The sequence below is a fragment of the Cygnus olor genome, chromosome 1 (assembly GCF_009769625.2).
Source record: "Cygnus olor isolate bCygOlo1 chromosome 1, bCygOlo1.pri.v2, whole genome shotgun sequence".
In the NCBI taxonomy this organism is placed as follows: Eukaryota; Metazoa; Chordata; class Aves; order Anseriformes; family Anatidae; genus Cygnus; species Cygnus olor.
The window spans coordinates 93,121,428-93,134,846 of NC_049169.1; the positions used below are offsets into that span (position 1 = coordinate 93,121,428).

Below are 13,419 nucleotides of genomic sequence, written 5' to 3' on the forward strand. Positions count from 1 at the left end.
AACTTTGGATGTGTTTGGCTGGCTGGCGCTGGAACCCTTTGTTTTTTGGAGTTATACAGAGACTCATTATAAATCCTGAAGGAGGCAAAATACCCATCAGTTTTGGTTTGAGTTTTGTTTGAGGGCAGACAGCAAGATCAGTAATCTAGTATGTGATTCAAAAACCTGGCAAGGCTAGGAAAGCATGGCTCAGATAGTATAAGCACTTGCATACATTACAGAGAAGACTTCTTGCTGCGATGTTTATTTTATAGTACAAGTATGTCTACAAATAACAAAAAGAGTTCCTGTAGAAATGGGAGAAAAGAAATGGGAGAAATGTCTCAATGCAGTGAGCTTCAATGATGTTTGGAGTTCTGAATTTAGTGTTCAATTTCTCTGCAGCACTTAAGTTTCCAATCTCATGAATTGGGCTGTATATATTGAAAATATAACAAACCTGAAAAATATTTTTTTCTTCATTCAGGAAAGACTCGTTTCTGACAGAGTGTGTCTCCTGTTCTTGGTAACTTGACTCAGGGCTCACAGAATTGGCTCCAAGGTGCTTGGGTTTACTGTTAGAGCCATGTCAGAGCTGTTGGTTTTTCCTCAAGCTGACAGTCTTCATCTGATTTTTATTTGAAATATTTTTCTTTTTCATATTTGGCCTGGCATTGTTTTGTATGTGTGTGAATGTAGTAACTGGACAATAATAATTGGAAACTGATGCTTTTGAAGTTTTCCAAATAAGCAGGGTAAAAGTCATGATGGACCCTTCTTCTTGCAGTGATTTCAGTACAGGTAGGATGTTTTGGGGTACTGTAGGCTACTTTTAAAACTGGGGGAGTTATAGAGCATTACAGGTATCTTTTTGCTTTATCTCAGTGGTCTTTGCATTTGCTTCATTTACAGAACAACTAGAAGGCCAAAAGCATTTTTTTTTTTTAGAGGGGACTCCAGGTCACTTGGAATGAAGGGAAGTTTGCATCCCCAGAGATGCACATGACCTGGTATCTGAGTTGCAAAAGATAGCTAAAATATTGAAAAGCCTAATTTTTATGAAGTTATCAGCAAGTAGTACCATGAGAAACTTCTTCTGCAAACATGCTTTTTGGTGTTACAGCAGAATCACAGGGAAATAAAAAACTAATGGATCTATCTCACCATGTCCAACTTCAATTTTTGGTTTTACTTTTATTTAACAGGAGTGGGACTCCAACTCCAGCTTCGGATGCTGATGTTACCACACTGAGAGGTCAGTTTTCATCTAAATTATGTCAAGACCAATTACTTGAAAATGGAACAACCTGATGGCTTGTGGATTTGAGAAAGAGTTGTGAATTCTTCCATCTCCAAATAATACTGTTGATCTGGTGATCAGGTTATATGTTGCTGTTATTTTGTGATGAAATGAATCGAAAATCCTACTTAAGAAATTACTTCTGTGCAATTTTTACTGCACTTACTTCTTGTTCCCCAGAATACATCCTCTTAGAACATTAGCATTTAATTCTGACTAGCATATTTGATGCTTTTTCTGAGGCTCTTTGGGTGTTTTCTGTGGTATTTCTGTCATGATGATGGGAATAAGAATCAAGCGTTACTGTTAGTTTACACTTGCTGAACACGTGTGTATCTACATGTACATGAGAAAAAATAATAATACTGCTCTCTTGCAAACTCAGATGCAGCTGCCAATGTTCCGCCCCCTCATGAGGTCTCCGTTGAGAGTCCTGCAGGTGGTACCATCCATGAAACTGAAGATGCAGACACAACTGTGAGTGTTTTTATTAAGATTTCATAAAAGCAGAGCATGAACCTTAGAAACTTTTAAATAATTTCCTGGGTAGGTGTTCTTTCATTTGCAGTGGCTTTGCTGTGTAGCTTCCCCCTCAGCAAGAGAGAACAAATCAGTTGAGCTATCAAGTGAAGATTTTGATAGTGACGTAGGACTAGACAGTGAATGTCTAGGGCTTTTCAAAGCTCCACGAAGAATGTGAAGTGTTATTATTCCTGTGGAAACACAATGCACTTCAAATTGCTGTCCTAGTGTTTGAAGGGTCCGAGTGGTACAGTTGCCTAAGGTAGCAGAGGTAGCCTGAATAGCCTTGAAGATTCCTCCTGATTCCCTGCTTCTTTTCCCCTGCTGACATGGATGAATTTTTATTTATTGTCTTACAGTCACCCTCACCTTGATATCTAAAACAAAACTCTAACACAGGGAAGCCTAGAGCAAGTACTTGAAATGTCTCTGTAAAAGCGAGCTGGCTTTTAAAAGTGCTGACCACCAAATAGGTCCCAGGGAAGCATTTGCTTCCAGGAGACAGCTCCTCTGGATTAAAATTTAAGCCCAAACTCTAGATTCCAACTGCGGTACTTGTCAGCCTACATGCCCCCTGAAGAAAATTTTGCAAAATGGGTAGTATGCATCAGCTGGCACTTGTTTTTATGTAAGTGTGAAACTCTCATTGGATTTACTGATAATCTTACAAAATTGCACATGCTGCATATAAGTAGAAGCTGATTTATGGTACTGAGTTTAACTGTGCACTGTTCTGTAACCTAGCACGGCCATGACACGAAGCTGGGCCAAACTCTGTGCTTTTTTCTAGAGCTTTCACAGCTGACTGCTGAGATCTGATATTGTGATTCCAGGAATAAACACTGAGTATGAAATAGGCAGACAGCTTCTGACTCAAGTCCAGGGTCTGATTTTATATTTATGTACCACAAACGTGTGGTTTGGTCCCATGTACACCATTATTCTTTTTTGAAACAGAACTGCCTGAGCAGAGAATAAGACCACTCAGTAAATCAGAAAGAATCCAGAATTTGATTGCTGCTGCCTACAGTGTTTTCACTCTCTACAGTTACCTCACACCTCATCATTGCTCTGAACAGCCAAAATGCACTGCAGGTTACAAGACCAAGAGTGAGCAAAGCTCATCTTCTGCATTCACATGTTGACTGGACTTTTGTTTCTGGGGGACTGACAAATGATTCAAACAACGTGGAGTTGCGAACAATCATGTAGGAGCAGCAGATACATGCAAGCTAATTAAATATTTGCCAAATAGTAACTAGCTTTAAGCAGGGTGCTAATCATTCTGGTTCTTAACAAAGTTGTTTAGTCAAAAAAGGGTGTGGGGAAGAAGAGAATTATGTAAAAAAAAATTTTGGAGGGGCCCTAAATTGTATACAAGTTGCTCACAGGTAGCAGCTAAACTTTGTGGAGCTCCATTTTGTGCTCCATACATAATACGGGCCGCAGTTTTGCTGAAAAAGTGTGTTTTGCTGGCTCATTTTTTTCCTTTTTAATAGGGAAAAAGCAACAGTTGCATGTAAATAGCCAAAGACATTCTTGTTAACTTACACCAGCCTTCCCCCTCAAATCACAAATTCCAAATTTTTGTTCTAGAATAAAGGCATGAAACAAGATCTGTTTTTTCTTGCCTTTCAGTATACCACAAAAAAATAGTATCCTGGTTGTAAAATGCCAGGGAACTAAGCAGGAAGTGCTCTTCCTATGTTGCTCACTGATTGAAGTTAGATGAAAATTGGACCGGAATTCACTGCTGCTTGCAGCAGCCATGGTAGTTCCCGAAGCTGAACATCCCAGGGTGTTTGTACACCCTGGACACGTGGAATGTAGAACTTTGCAAAGGTAACTCGTCTTCCAAGTAGGATAGTAAACAGGAACCTTGTGATAAATGGGTACATTTTGGGTAAGTCAGCCCACTGCTGATTAGGCACAGGTGGCCTGTTGGTGTATCCACATTTGCACTTTAAATTGCCTTATAAATGTCCCACCCAGCTGGTTTTCTGTTTGTAACTCCATTCAACTAGATAACCGTGCACTAGAGAGCAAAGATGTGCAAAGGGAAAACAGAACTAACAGCAATACGAGAATACTATAAAATTGTCTTGCTCACTAGATTGTCTCATTAGTTGTCATCTCTGTCCCTGAGGCTTCCTGAGCACTCCATTACAGCATAAGGCAAAAGGTGTGCTGGTGACTCAAGTAAGCATGCTGTGCTTTGGACTGCAGTTTCCACATCATTAAATAAATTTATCATGCCATCTGTTTGGCCCACCAGTCATGCCATGATGTGTTGCTGTCCTTATAGCATTTATGGAGGGTGCTCAGGGTTTTTGCCACATCATGGGCCAGAGAAACCTCCAGGTCTGCAGTGGCTGGAGAAGTTTCTGGCCCACTTAAAAGAGGATGTTTGGACCCTGGCTGAGTAATGGAGTGTGCTGACTGCTGACAGGACTATATCTACATGCAAATATATCTGGGGATGCTTTTTACTTAGAGTAAATCCAGGATAGGTAGGAATCTGGTCTACAGTGAGTAAAGTGGATTTATTTCTTCAGGAAAAAAAAAAAACACTCAGAGGAAAAAAGTCACTAAATCACCTCTTATTTTCTCCCTTCTCTCCTTTCCTTCCAGATCAATAATGAGATAAAGAAGGAGGATGAGAATCTCATGAGACCTGTAACCGAGCAGATGATTGAGTTCAGCATTGTGATCGTTGGAGAAAAGTACAGCGAGGAGCTGAGTGACCCAGACACTGTGAAGCATCAGCTGCTCTCTGAACAATTTGTTTCTCAGGTGACTTACCTCCCTTATGTCTCTTTCTTTTTGCTCTCTCTGCAAAGCAATAGTAGCACCTGTACCAGGACTGCTCTGCAGAACCAGCTTAGGGATTTTGTTGCCTGAGGCAGGCTGGAAAATATTCACTGTGAGAATATCCTCTTTTGTTTGACATGCTGCCTTTTTGAGATAGTGGAGCTGTGTGCAACATACCAGTTGCCAAACAGTGACTCCAGTTTTCTTACTGTGTTTCTTATGAAATAGCCTGCTATCGGTTTTTGCAGAAGTAGACATATGTTTTTGGGGAGATCAGAAAATAGTGCTCAACTCCTGCATAGTTACTCCAAGAAGGGACCTTTCTGAGGCACTTTGCCTGCTCCTGCCCCTTTTTGCTCTTATTTATTTTGCCTTATGTTAGCAAAAAAAACTAAGCCAGGTGTTATTAATAAATGAAAGAAAATTGCTCTTCTTTTAGTTCTTTTAAAGACTTGTTTTTACCAGGGCTACCTTTGGACTTACCATCCTTTCAGAACTTTTAAGTCTCTCTCCCTGTCAGTGTTATGGCATTAGAGGTTTTAAAGTCACAAAGAAGTGACAAGATTCTTGTTTGTCTTTTGGTGTAACTCCATCAGTTCTTAAAGTTCTGGGTCTTAAAACTCTTTAATTTTAAAGATGTATTTAACATCTCTCTAGTGACCAGTCTGCCTAGAGTTTTTTTCAGAGCTTTTTCATCTTGTTGTTCAGCTTTGAATTCTTCCATAATGTTGTTGGTTTGAAACCGGGGAGTGAAAAAGATTATTTGAAGGTCTTGGCAAACCAGGCTGCCCACACTCTCCAAAAAGGCAGGACGTGAATCAGCAGCAGTTCAGAACCATCAGTCTAAGCTGGGGCAGTGCTGGAAGGCAGCTCTGGCAGGTCAGGTACAGCATAGCATCGTGTGAAGGGCAGGCAGAAGGCATTCAGGTCTGTCAGCATCTGCTCGTGTGGGCATGGTCTGGGTTTCCTGCAGGAGCTGAGCACTTCAGCGGGATTTAGGAAATCTCAGTGGTTACACAGCATCCAGATTTCCGATTGTAGAAGAAACTCCAGCTTCAAGCAAGAGAATCTGTCTGTGCAGAGTAGGTGATAGGTGGGGATGTCATAAACAACAGAACTTGTCCATTATTTCCACTCAGGAGCAGCATTTCGTTGAAAGAATCACTGCGTACTGCAGTGAGATACTCTTTGAAATCTAGGCTGCTAAGACAATTCTCGATCATCATTTATGTCCAGAATCAGCAGTGCATATGAGTACATTTTAAAACCCTCTAACTTCAGAAAAATTCTTAAGCACATCCTTTAATCCCACTGGAGTCAGTGGGAATGAACTATGGTTGAGACTGTTAGGCACCAACTTCAAAGAAAAATTACATGTCTGCATATATCTGTATATAAATAAGCACATCTATATATATGCATATATGCATGATTTATTAAATCTTCATTTCAAGTTACCTTAATCTGAATTAAATTGAATGTTTTAATTTCTATGCCACAAATAAAATTACTGACCCCGCCGACATACAATAAGTGCTCAAAATACAGTCATGCTGCTGTCTCCTGTCTTTCCTCTCCCTATTGTTCCCATTTATTTATTTTATTTTACTTTATATTTATCATGGTAGTCTTATAACCATCATTTTCTTGGGGCAGAGAGTTTGTCTTTCCTTTCTCTTGGGAGAAGCATCTAGGGTGCCAAATGGTAGGGTCACCTATTTTCTAGCTTTGCTTCCTTCTTCGTCCCATTTAGTTGGGGTTCTCTGTTGAATCCCTTTAACTGGTGCTAACCCTGTGCCAGATCCTGGGCCAGCTGGGAAAGAGATGTACTCTTCAATGGAGCCAAAAAGCATCACCACAACTGTCACAAGTTGCTAGTGTAGGCTAGACATCTTAATTTTCCTAGTTGTGTGGCCAAGTAGCAATGCCATAGAGTGTGTGTGTGGAAGAAATGTCAGATGGGACCGAGTCCACCTGGCACATGGATGTTCCACTCCTTTGATCCCTCGCCTGGTTTTCTCTCTGCTTGGATAAAGAAACTCTTAAAAATAAAAAAAAAAAAAGAAAAAAAAAGAAAAAAAAGTCGGCAGCACTCAGATTGTTTAAGTCTCACCAGAGACGGTTTAAAAATAGGGAGACTGGAGAGGAGAAGGGGAATTTGAGGAGTAAAAAATAATCTTCAACTGGCAAGGCTCTTTTGGGAGGAAAAATACAAAACTGACATGAACCTGCAGTATTCTATTTCTTGTTTTTGTCAACACAGTTGGCTGTTGAATTGGGCCTGGACATACTACCATTTTGCTGCCCCCGGTCTTCATTTTTGTGTAGCAGTGCCAGTCACTCCTGAGCCCTCTGTATGTTTAGGGCAGTGGAGATGGGCCGTGTTTTGTACTAGGTAATGGATTAGGGCATCTTTGGAGTCTGAGGCCCCAGTTCCTGAGGTGGCTGTTGCTGCTTCACTTGTTTAGGTTGCTAAGGTCTGAAGCATTTTTCCTGAATTGGTTTTAATCCAAAGAGGTTTGGGAAGTAATGGAAACCTTTGGGGCAAAAAAGTGTTTATGCTGCATAGATAAGAAAATAAGAGAGAGAATGTCATCTGCTCTCTGCAGATGTTGTACAGATCTCTGCAGAGTCTATTTGAATTTTCCCCCCTTTGAATATTTATATAGACCTCTTGGGGAATGCTAGATGTTGTGCTTCATACTTTCTCTTTTCCTTTTGTAATAATGAAGCAATGTCACCAAAACTCTTCTTCTCTAAAGACAGAATATTTAACCATGTTTTTTCTATTAGAAATAGCAGCTCAGATGCATTTTTAGAATTTTAGAAAATGTTGAAAATACTTCTTGCTTTTTCCACTAAAAGGAGGAGGGCGGAGGAAATTTGTGTTAACATGTTTTTCCCCTCAAAATAGATCCAAAAGGTATTTGAAGGAGTACCTGGATACAAAAACATCCATGTCCTGGAATTCAGGTAAAAAGATACTGATGCATATGTGGTGGTTGAAACTGATCATGTTGAAGGTGCAATGTGCTAGCACTCCACTTGGATGAACATCAGTGCAAGGAAGTTTCTAGGATGTGTTAATCAAAGAAAAAGTGCTTTCATACTGATACCTTCATGTGTACAGACGTCAACATAGAAATGTATATAAATGTAGTTGGCTCTTTTCTGCTCCTGGCAGCCATCAGAGAATCTCACGTGATATGCTTGCCTTCAGTTTAAGATTCTGACCTAAAATTAAAAGAGGCATTTTCTAATTGAAAATCAGTATCTGATACTTCCTCAATACTGTTGACATGTCCTAGTATTAAACAAGGAAGAACATGGGAATCTTTTTGGAAAAATGTGATATATTTTCTTCTCTTTTCATCTTCTTAATGGGATGACAATTTGGTTGTTAATTTGGTTGGCATTTGAGGTATATAAAGGTTTTTCTCCTTTCGATCAAAGCAAAGGTGGGTGAATAAAAGTTTGATAAATGATTTTAAAAGCTTTAACTCTCTGCAGTCTCATAAATATTGCTTAAAGGACTAGTTCCCTCAAATCATTTTGTGCTTCAAAATAACATTTTAAGTTAATTTGGGGGGGGGGGAGGGATAAGAGGGGGATCCTGTGTATTATGCATGAAACATCTGATCTGTGAGTTTTGGTATACATAGATCACAAATTATGATTGGACTTGAATGGACTGGATATGACTTTCAGAATCCAGTCAGGCTTTTCATGGGTCAGTCTAAATAATGCTTTCTATTGGGACTTTGTAAGCTGTATTTCTTAAAATATTCCAGCCAATAAATTTGAGCCAGGATACTTCCGGATAACAAAGCAGTTATAGTGAGGAAGGTTTTATGGTTGGAACCATATGGTTGGACACTGTTCCAACAATGTTGTCAGAAGTACCAAAAAAGGATGGTCCAGAAATCAAATTATGAAATGCTTGAAACAACAAGGCAGGAATGTTCCCCGTGCCAATTGCCCAAATGGATTGATAAACTCCACTTTGTTGTGGCCTGCTGTAGGAGAATAATTACCTGACCTGATAAGACTGATTGATAGATACATAAGTTATCCCTGCATCAGCAAGGAAAACAGAATGACATTGTCTTCAGCCCTCACAGGAGCCTGGAGGCAGGTTTGGCTTTTCAGTTCCTACTTTCACTTCTGGCTAGAACCACAGCAAACTGGGGTAATGACGTGGGGAAACCCTGCTGAAGCTCTGCCTGGGAGGTAGCAAAACTTTCTTTCTCAGTATTTGCAGTCTAATACATTTGCAAGCCCTCCGTTTATTTCAGAAGTTAAATAAAATGTTGGTATTCCTGGCAAAATACCAGATTCTTTCTATGCTCTGCTGCGCACGAGAAAAAATGTGTTTGTAAACTGACCTTCAGGTAGAATTAGTGAGCCTTGTTTCTCTTGGTACTAATGGCAATTTAAGTGCCTTACTTGCAATACAGTGCAGTGGCTCTGCTCTGCTGATTCCTTGTGATCAATAGGAAGTATGTCAGTTCAGTAAAAGCTGAACAATTGGTTATGCAGCAGATCAACTTTGCAACTTATAAACATTTTGCTGTATGGATTTTGAAATTTGTGTGCCCTGTAGAATACAAAAGCAAATTTGGTAAAGCTGGACTTTAAGGAAATGGTGATGTTGATTTAACAGGTTTTGCTGTTGTGTTTTGTTTCTGTATTCAGCTCTCCTGAGGAGGACAGGTAAAGACATTTTTATACACATTGTCATAATACAGATGGAAAAGCACCTTAGCTGGATGACACTGACTGTCTTGGGGATTTGTGGTTTTGGCTCCACAGCGAGATAGTTATCCAGCATAAATACTATGTGAGGGGGTTCTACCAGCAACTGCAAGTAACTCATCTGTTCTGATTATGAATAAACCTAATTTGCTTATTTAAATGCTGCTTATAAGAAACTGCTTGAGGAAAACCATCCTAAACAGAAGTCAGCTACTGGGCTAGCTTGTGTATAGGAGTCTCTTCTCTGAAGAAAACAAAATTGTTTAATGATGACTCAAGGTCTTTTTAATTAGCAGCAAAATCTTGGATAGATATGATTGTTATTAGATAAATTAAAATAAGTAAGAAAACCATAGTTATCCAGCAAAGGCAATTGGCTTAAGCTCCTTCAAGGCTGGATTTGCTGTGCATCTTAGCAGTAATTTTACAAACATTTCTTAGCAGAAGAAGACATCAGTCTTGACTTGGTAGAAACACATGTTTTTTGGTAGATATATGCAGGTTAAGCATCCTAAATTTTCCTCTTTCAATATTATTTGAAGAATTTCACAAACAAAAAAGAACTGCGGCCTTTAAATTACTAGAAGTATTATTTTATTTTGTATATTTCTCAGTAAGGCTCTAGCCAGTGTCCACAAACAGTTCTACAGAGAATGAGCATTTTAATTTTAGAAGGTTACTGAACAAAGAAAGGTATTGAGCAAATCTGTTCACAAGCAACAGTGACTGAATGTGATCCTCTATTACTCTGCACTTCTGCAGACTAAGATGCATGCAGCAATTCAAAGAGGTTATGTTCCAAATACCAGATGTTATAGCCCTTTCCAGACAGATGATGGTGTGTCATTGTTATTACTTAGCAATTATTAACTACAACTGACAGCACAGTTGTGTTAAATGTAAATGTTACTTTTTGACTAGCATGCTGTATGGCATCTTTGCCATGACTTTTCGCTGCTGCTGTCCTTTTTCATTTCCTCTACTGACACTCAGTGCCCATGATGAGCCTACGGCGGGCTCATTTCAATAACAGGGCCAGCAGCAAAACTCCAGCAAGCTCCTGCTTTCAGTTCATGTGTCTGCTGATTATGTCTTTGTTGTACCTGGCACTGGGGCATTAGAGCCTTCTCTGAACTGAGCCATTACTTTGGCAATTTTACTTTTAGTCCAGCTCTGTGGAATGAAGGAAACCTGTCTTTGGAGCACATTTTCCTAGCACTTCATAGATTACTTCATTTCTTGCTGTGCCCTGTGTACAGCCGAAGTATGCTCTATTTTCTAAGACTCCCTTGTGCTTATGCCCAGTGTATGGTAAATCTGGTTGCTACCAACTCTGTCACATGGAAGAGGACATCCAGACATTAGGAGAAGAACATGGAGAAAATGGAGGAGAGTTAATATGAAACAGCTAAGCTGTACATAGACACAAAACTTTGTTAGAGAATAAATGATCAAATGAGTCTAGAAAAAGGCTTCTAATTATAAGGCGTATTAAATACTATTTGAGTGCTGCTAAAGGCATTATTTCAAGCAGATGGACATTGCACAGTGACAGTGATCAGGGCTCCCACTTGCTACTGTATATTGCTACTATACACAGCCTGTTTTCCCAGGCTCCTTTCTTACCTCAGATCTTACACTGCATGTTGGCGGGTCTATGGATAATGCAGACAGAAAGCCATCAGTTTGGTCTCCAGGCGGTCCTTCTACCCTTCAGAAGTAGAAATACAGGGCTGTGACCAGGCCAGATGTTGTGTTCTGGTAACCTTTTCCTTGAGAAAACACAGGCAGGCAGACACAAGTGTGAAAAGTAATATAATTAATTATTTTTTACCTAGAATCCTTAAAAGCAATGTATTTGTATATTTAAAAAAGGGTAGTGACACAGGTTCTTGGAAAAAAATCATAGCATTTGCCATGGAAAGCCTTGCATCTCTCATGTGTGTTCTCTCTCTCTTTGTGAAACCAAAGTGGGGTGGAAGTGCACTATGCTGTTACTTTTGATGGAGAAGCCATCAGCAATGCCACCTGGGACCTGATTAACCTTCATTCCAACAAGGTGGAGGACAACTCCTTTATGGACATAGAGGATAATCCAACAGTTGTTTACACCATCAGCGATTTCCAATATTATATTGCTGAAATTCTCCAGAAAAATGCCTTGCTTGAAAACACTTCCTTGATTTTAGACCCAAGCTCTCTCCAACTTACTAATGGTGAGTATTACTTATGATTCATCTGCCCTTTGAATAATTAAAAAGAAATCACAAACACAATGGTGTTGCAGTTGATTTTGCTCTAATTTTAACCAGGTCAAGTCAACAGCAGTAGCATCCCATTCTCAATCCTTTAGATTTGTCTCTTTTTTCATTTGACACCAAGGTTTGTGGTGTGCAGTAATATTTCAGCAGTTAACAGGAAGAGAAGGGAAAATGTGTTTCACATGATGCATATTGCTTTCAGCACTTCAGCTTAGTAGCTCTGCCTTGGCCTTGAGCAGCACAAACGAAATACCTGGCTTATTGTTGAATATTCAAAGGTCCTGCCATAGTTGGTGGAGTGGTGCTGTCCCTCTCCCCTGTTCCCATCTTTTCTCTTCTATTCCTGTGCGTGATCTGGGGATGTTTCCAGAGACAAAATCTTTCCAGCAAACTTGCTGAAAAGGTCTCACAGATCTGAGATGAGGAAGGGTTTTTCAGCCTAAACAAATTGTTCTAAAACAATTTCTTTGCACTGCTACTGCAGCCTTTAGAACCTATGTACTTATATTTTCCCAGTGAAAGAAATACTACACCCTACCCAAGAAGATCCAGCCTGGATTACTGAGCACCCAGTTGTGTTGGAGCGTGTGGAGTTTGATGTGAGTATGATTCTGACCTTTTAATTTGAGATATGTCCTTTGCGTGCATTTGAACAGCTTAATTCAGCAAGATGGAATTAAAGCCAGCACCCAGAGCTTTTCTATCATATTGATTTTGCAGAATACATAGTCAGGAAAGGCACACAATACAGTGGAAAAAAAACCTCTTGTGAAATCTCTCACCTGATAATTTGTTACCTGTGCACAACACTTTTCTGTGATCATCGTATATTACATGGCACATTGTTGTGTTCCTGGCTGTCCAGCCGTGTCTAGGCTTCCTTTGTCTGTTTTTTTTTTTTTTTGAATGTTTATTTAGATTGTAAATTGCTCTAAAGATATTTGTCCCACAATACTGCCTTTCTTTGGAAAGCAATAAATAAATGTAAGCAGTAAAGCTGCCTGTGAGAAGAGATAAAAGGGTAAGTTCCACATGCTCCTTTTGTTATTGTTTCATTTTCCCTTAGTTCTTAGTTTAGGTTTTAGATGTCCATCCCCTTGATGCTAGCAAAGGAAAAACAGAAAAAAATAATAGCCACTGGTTTATTGTATTCTATTTTTAAAAATATATAATTATCTCATCTGATTAGCTCTGGAACAATCCAGGACATAGAATCAAGCTCTTGATTGGACAGGAGAGTTAGTATCCCCGAACATCTCTGTATCATGTAAAGGGGCTTCAAGCAGAGATACCAGGTTAGGTGCCAGTGATGCTGAGATCGAGTGAGTTCTGCTGACAGCTAGTATTTTTGAATGGTGGAGCATTGTCTGGGCTTAAGGATTTATCCAGTAGGTTTCTGCTCTGTTGAGTAACACAGATGTGCCTTCCAAAAAGAAATGAGCTCAGTTCATGCCGCAAAACCCAGATCCTACTAAGTTTGATGGCAGGTTTTCACGAAGCTCATTATGAGATACTGTTGTGAATAAAAACATGCTTTATTTCAGGCCAACCTCTAAAACCTTTATAGAAGCAAAATTCTCAGTGACTTCACAGAAGCCAAAGATTCCTGTTCTAATGGTCATAGGTATAATATCCTTAATTTCATGCCAGTTTTCCCAGAGTTTTAAAAACTAACCATTAGTATCTAAAATGCAAATTCATATAGATTTGCCATAAATGGTTTAATCATGATGTGGATAAATAGGAATTTAATTTAACTTTCAGGAAGGGGCTTTCTATTTACTAGAACTA

General features: G+C 39.4%; 1 protein-coding gene across 1 annotated transcript in view; it reads left to right on the forward strand.

The window, feature by feature from the left end:
* IMPG2 (interphotoreceptor matrix proteoglycan 2) overlaps positions 1-13,419 on the forward strand; it is a 53,397-nt gene that overhangs the window by 27,884 nt on the left and 12,094 nt on the right. The window contains exons 5-10 of the mRNA XM_040569767.1: positions 1,188-1,234; positions 1,665-1,756; positions 4,433-4,594; positions 7,527-7,585; positions 11,339-11,583; positions 12,145-12,227. Coding sequence (XP_040425701.1) covers positions 1,188-1,234; positions 1,665-1,756; positions 4,433-4,594; positions 7,527-7,585; positions 11,339-11,583; positions 12,145-12,227 — 688 coding nt within the window. The remainder of the gene's footprint in view (positions 1-1,187; positions 1,235-1,664; positions 1,757-4,432; positions 4,595-7,526; positions 7,586-11,338; positions 11,584-12,144; positions 12,228-13,419) is intronic.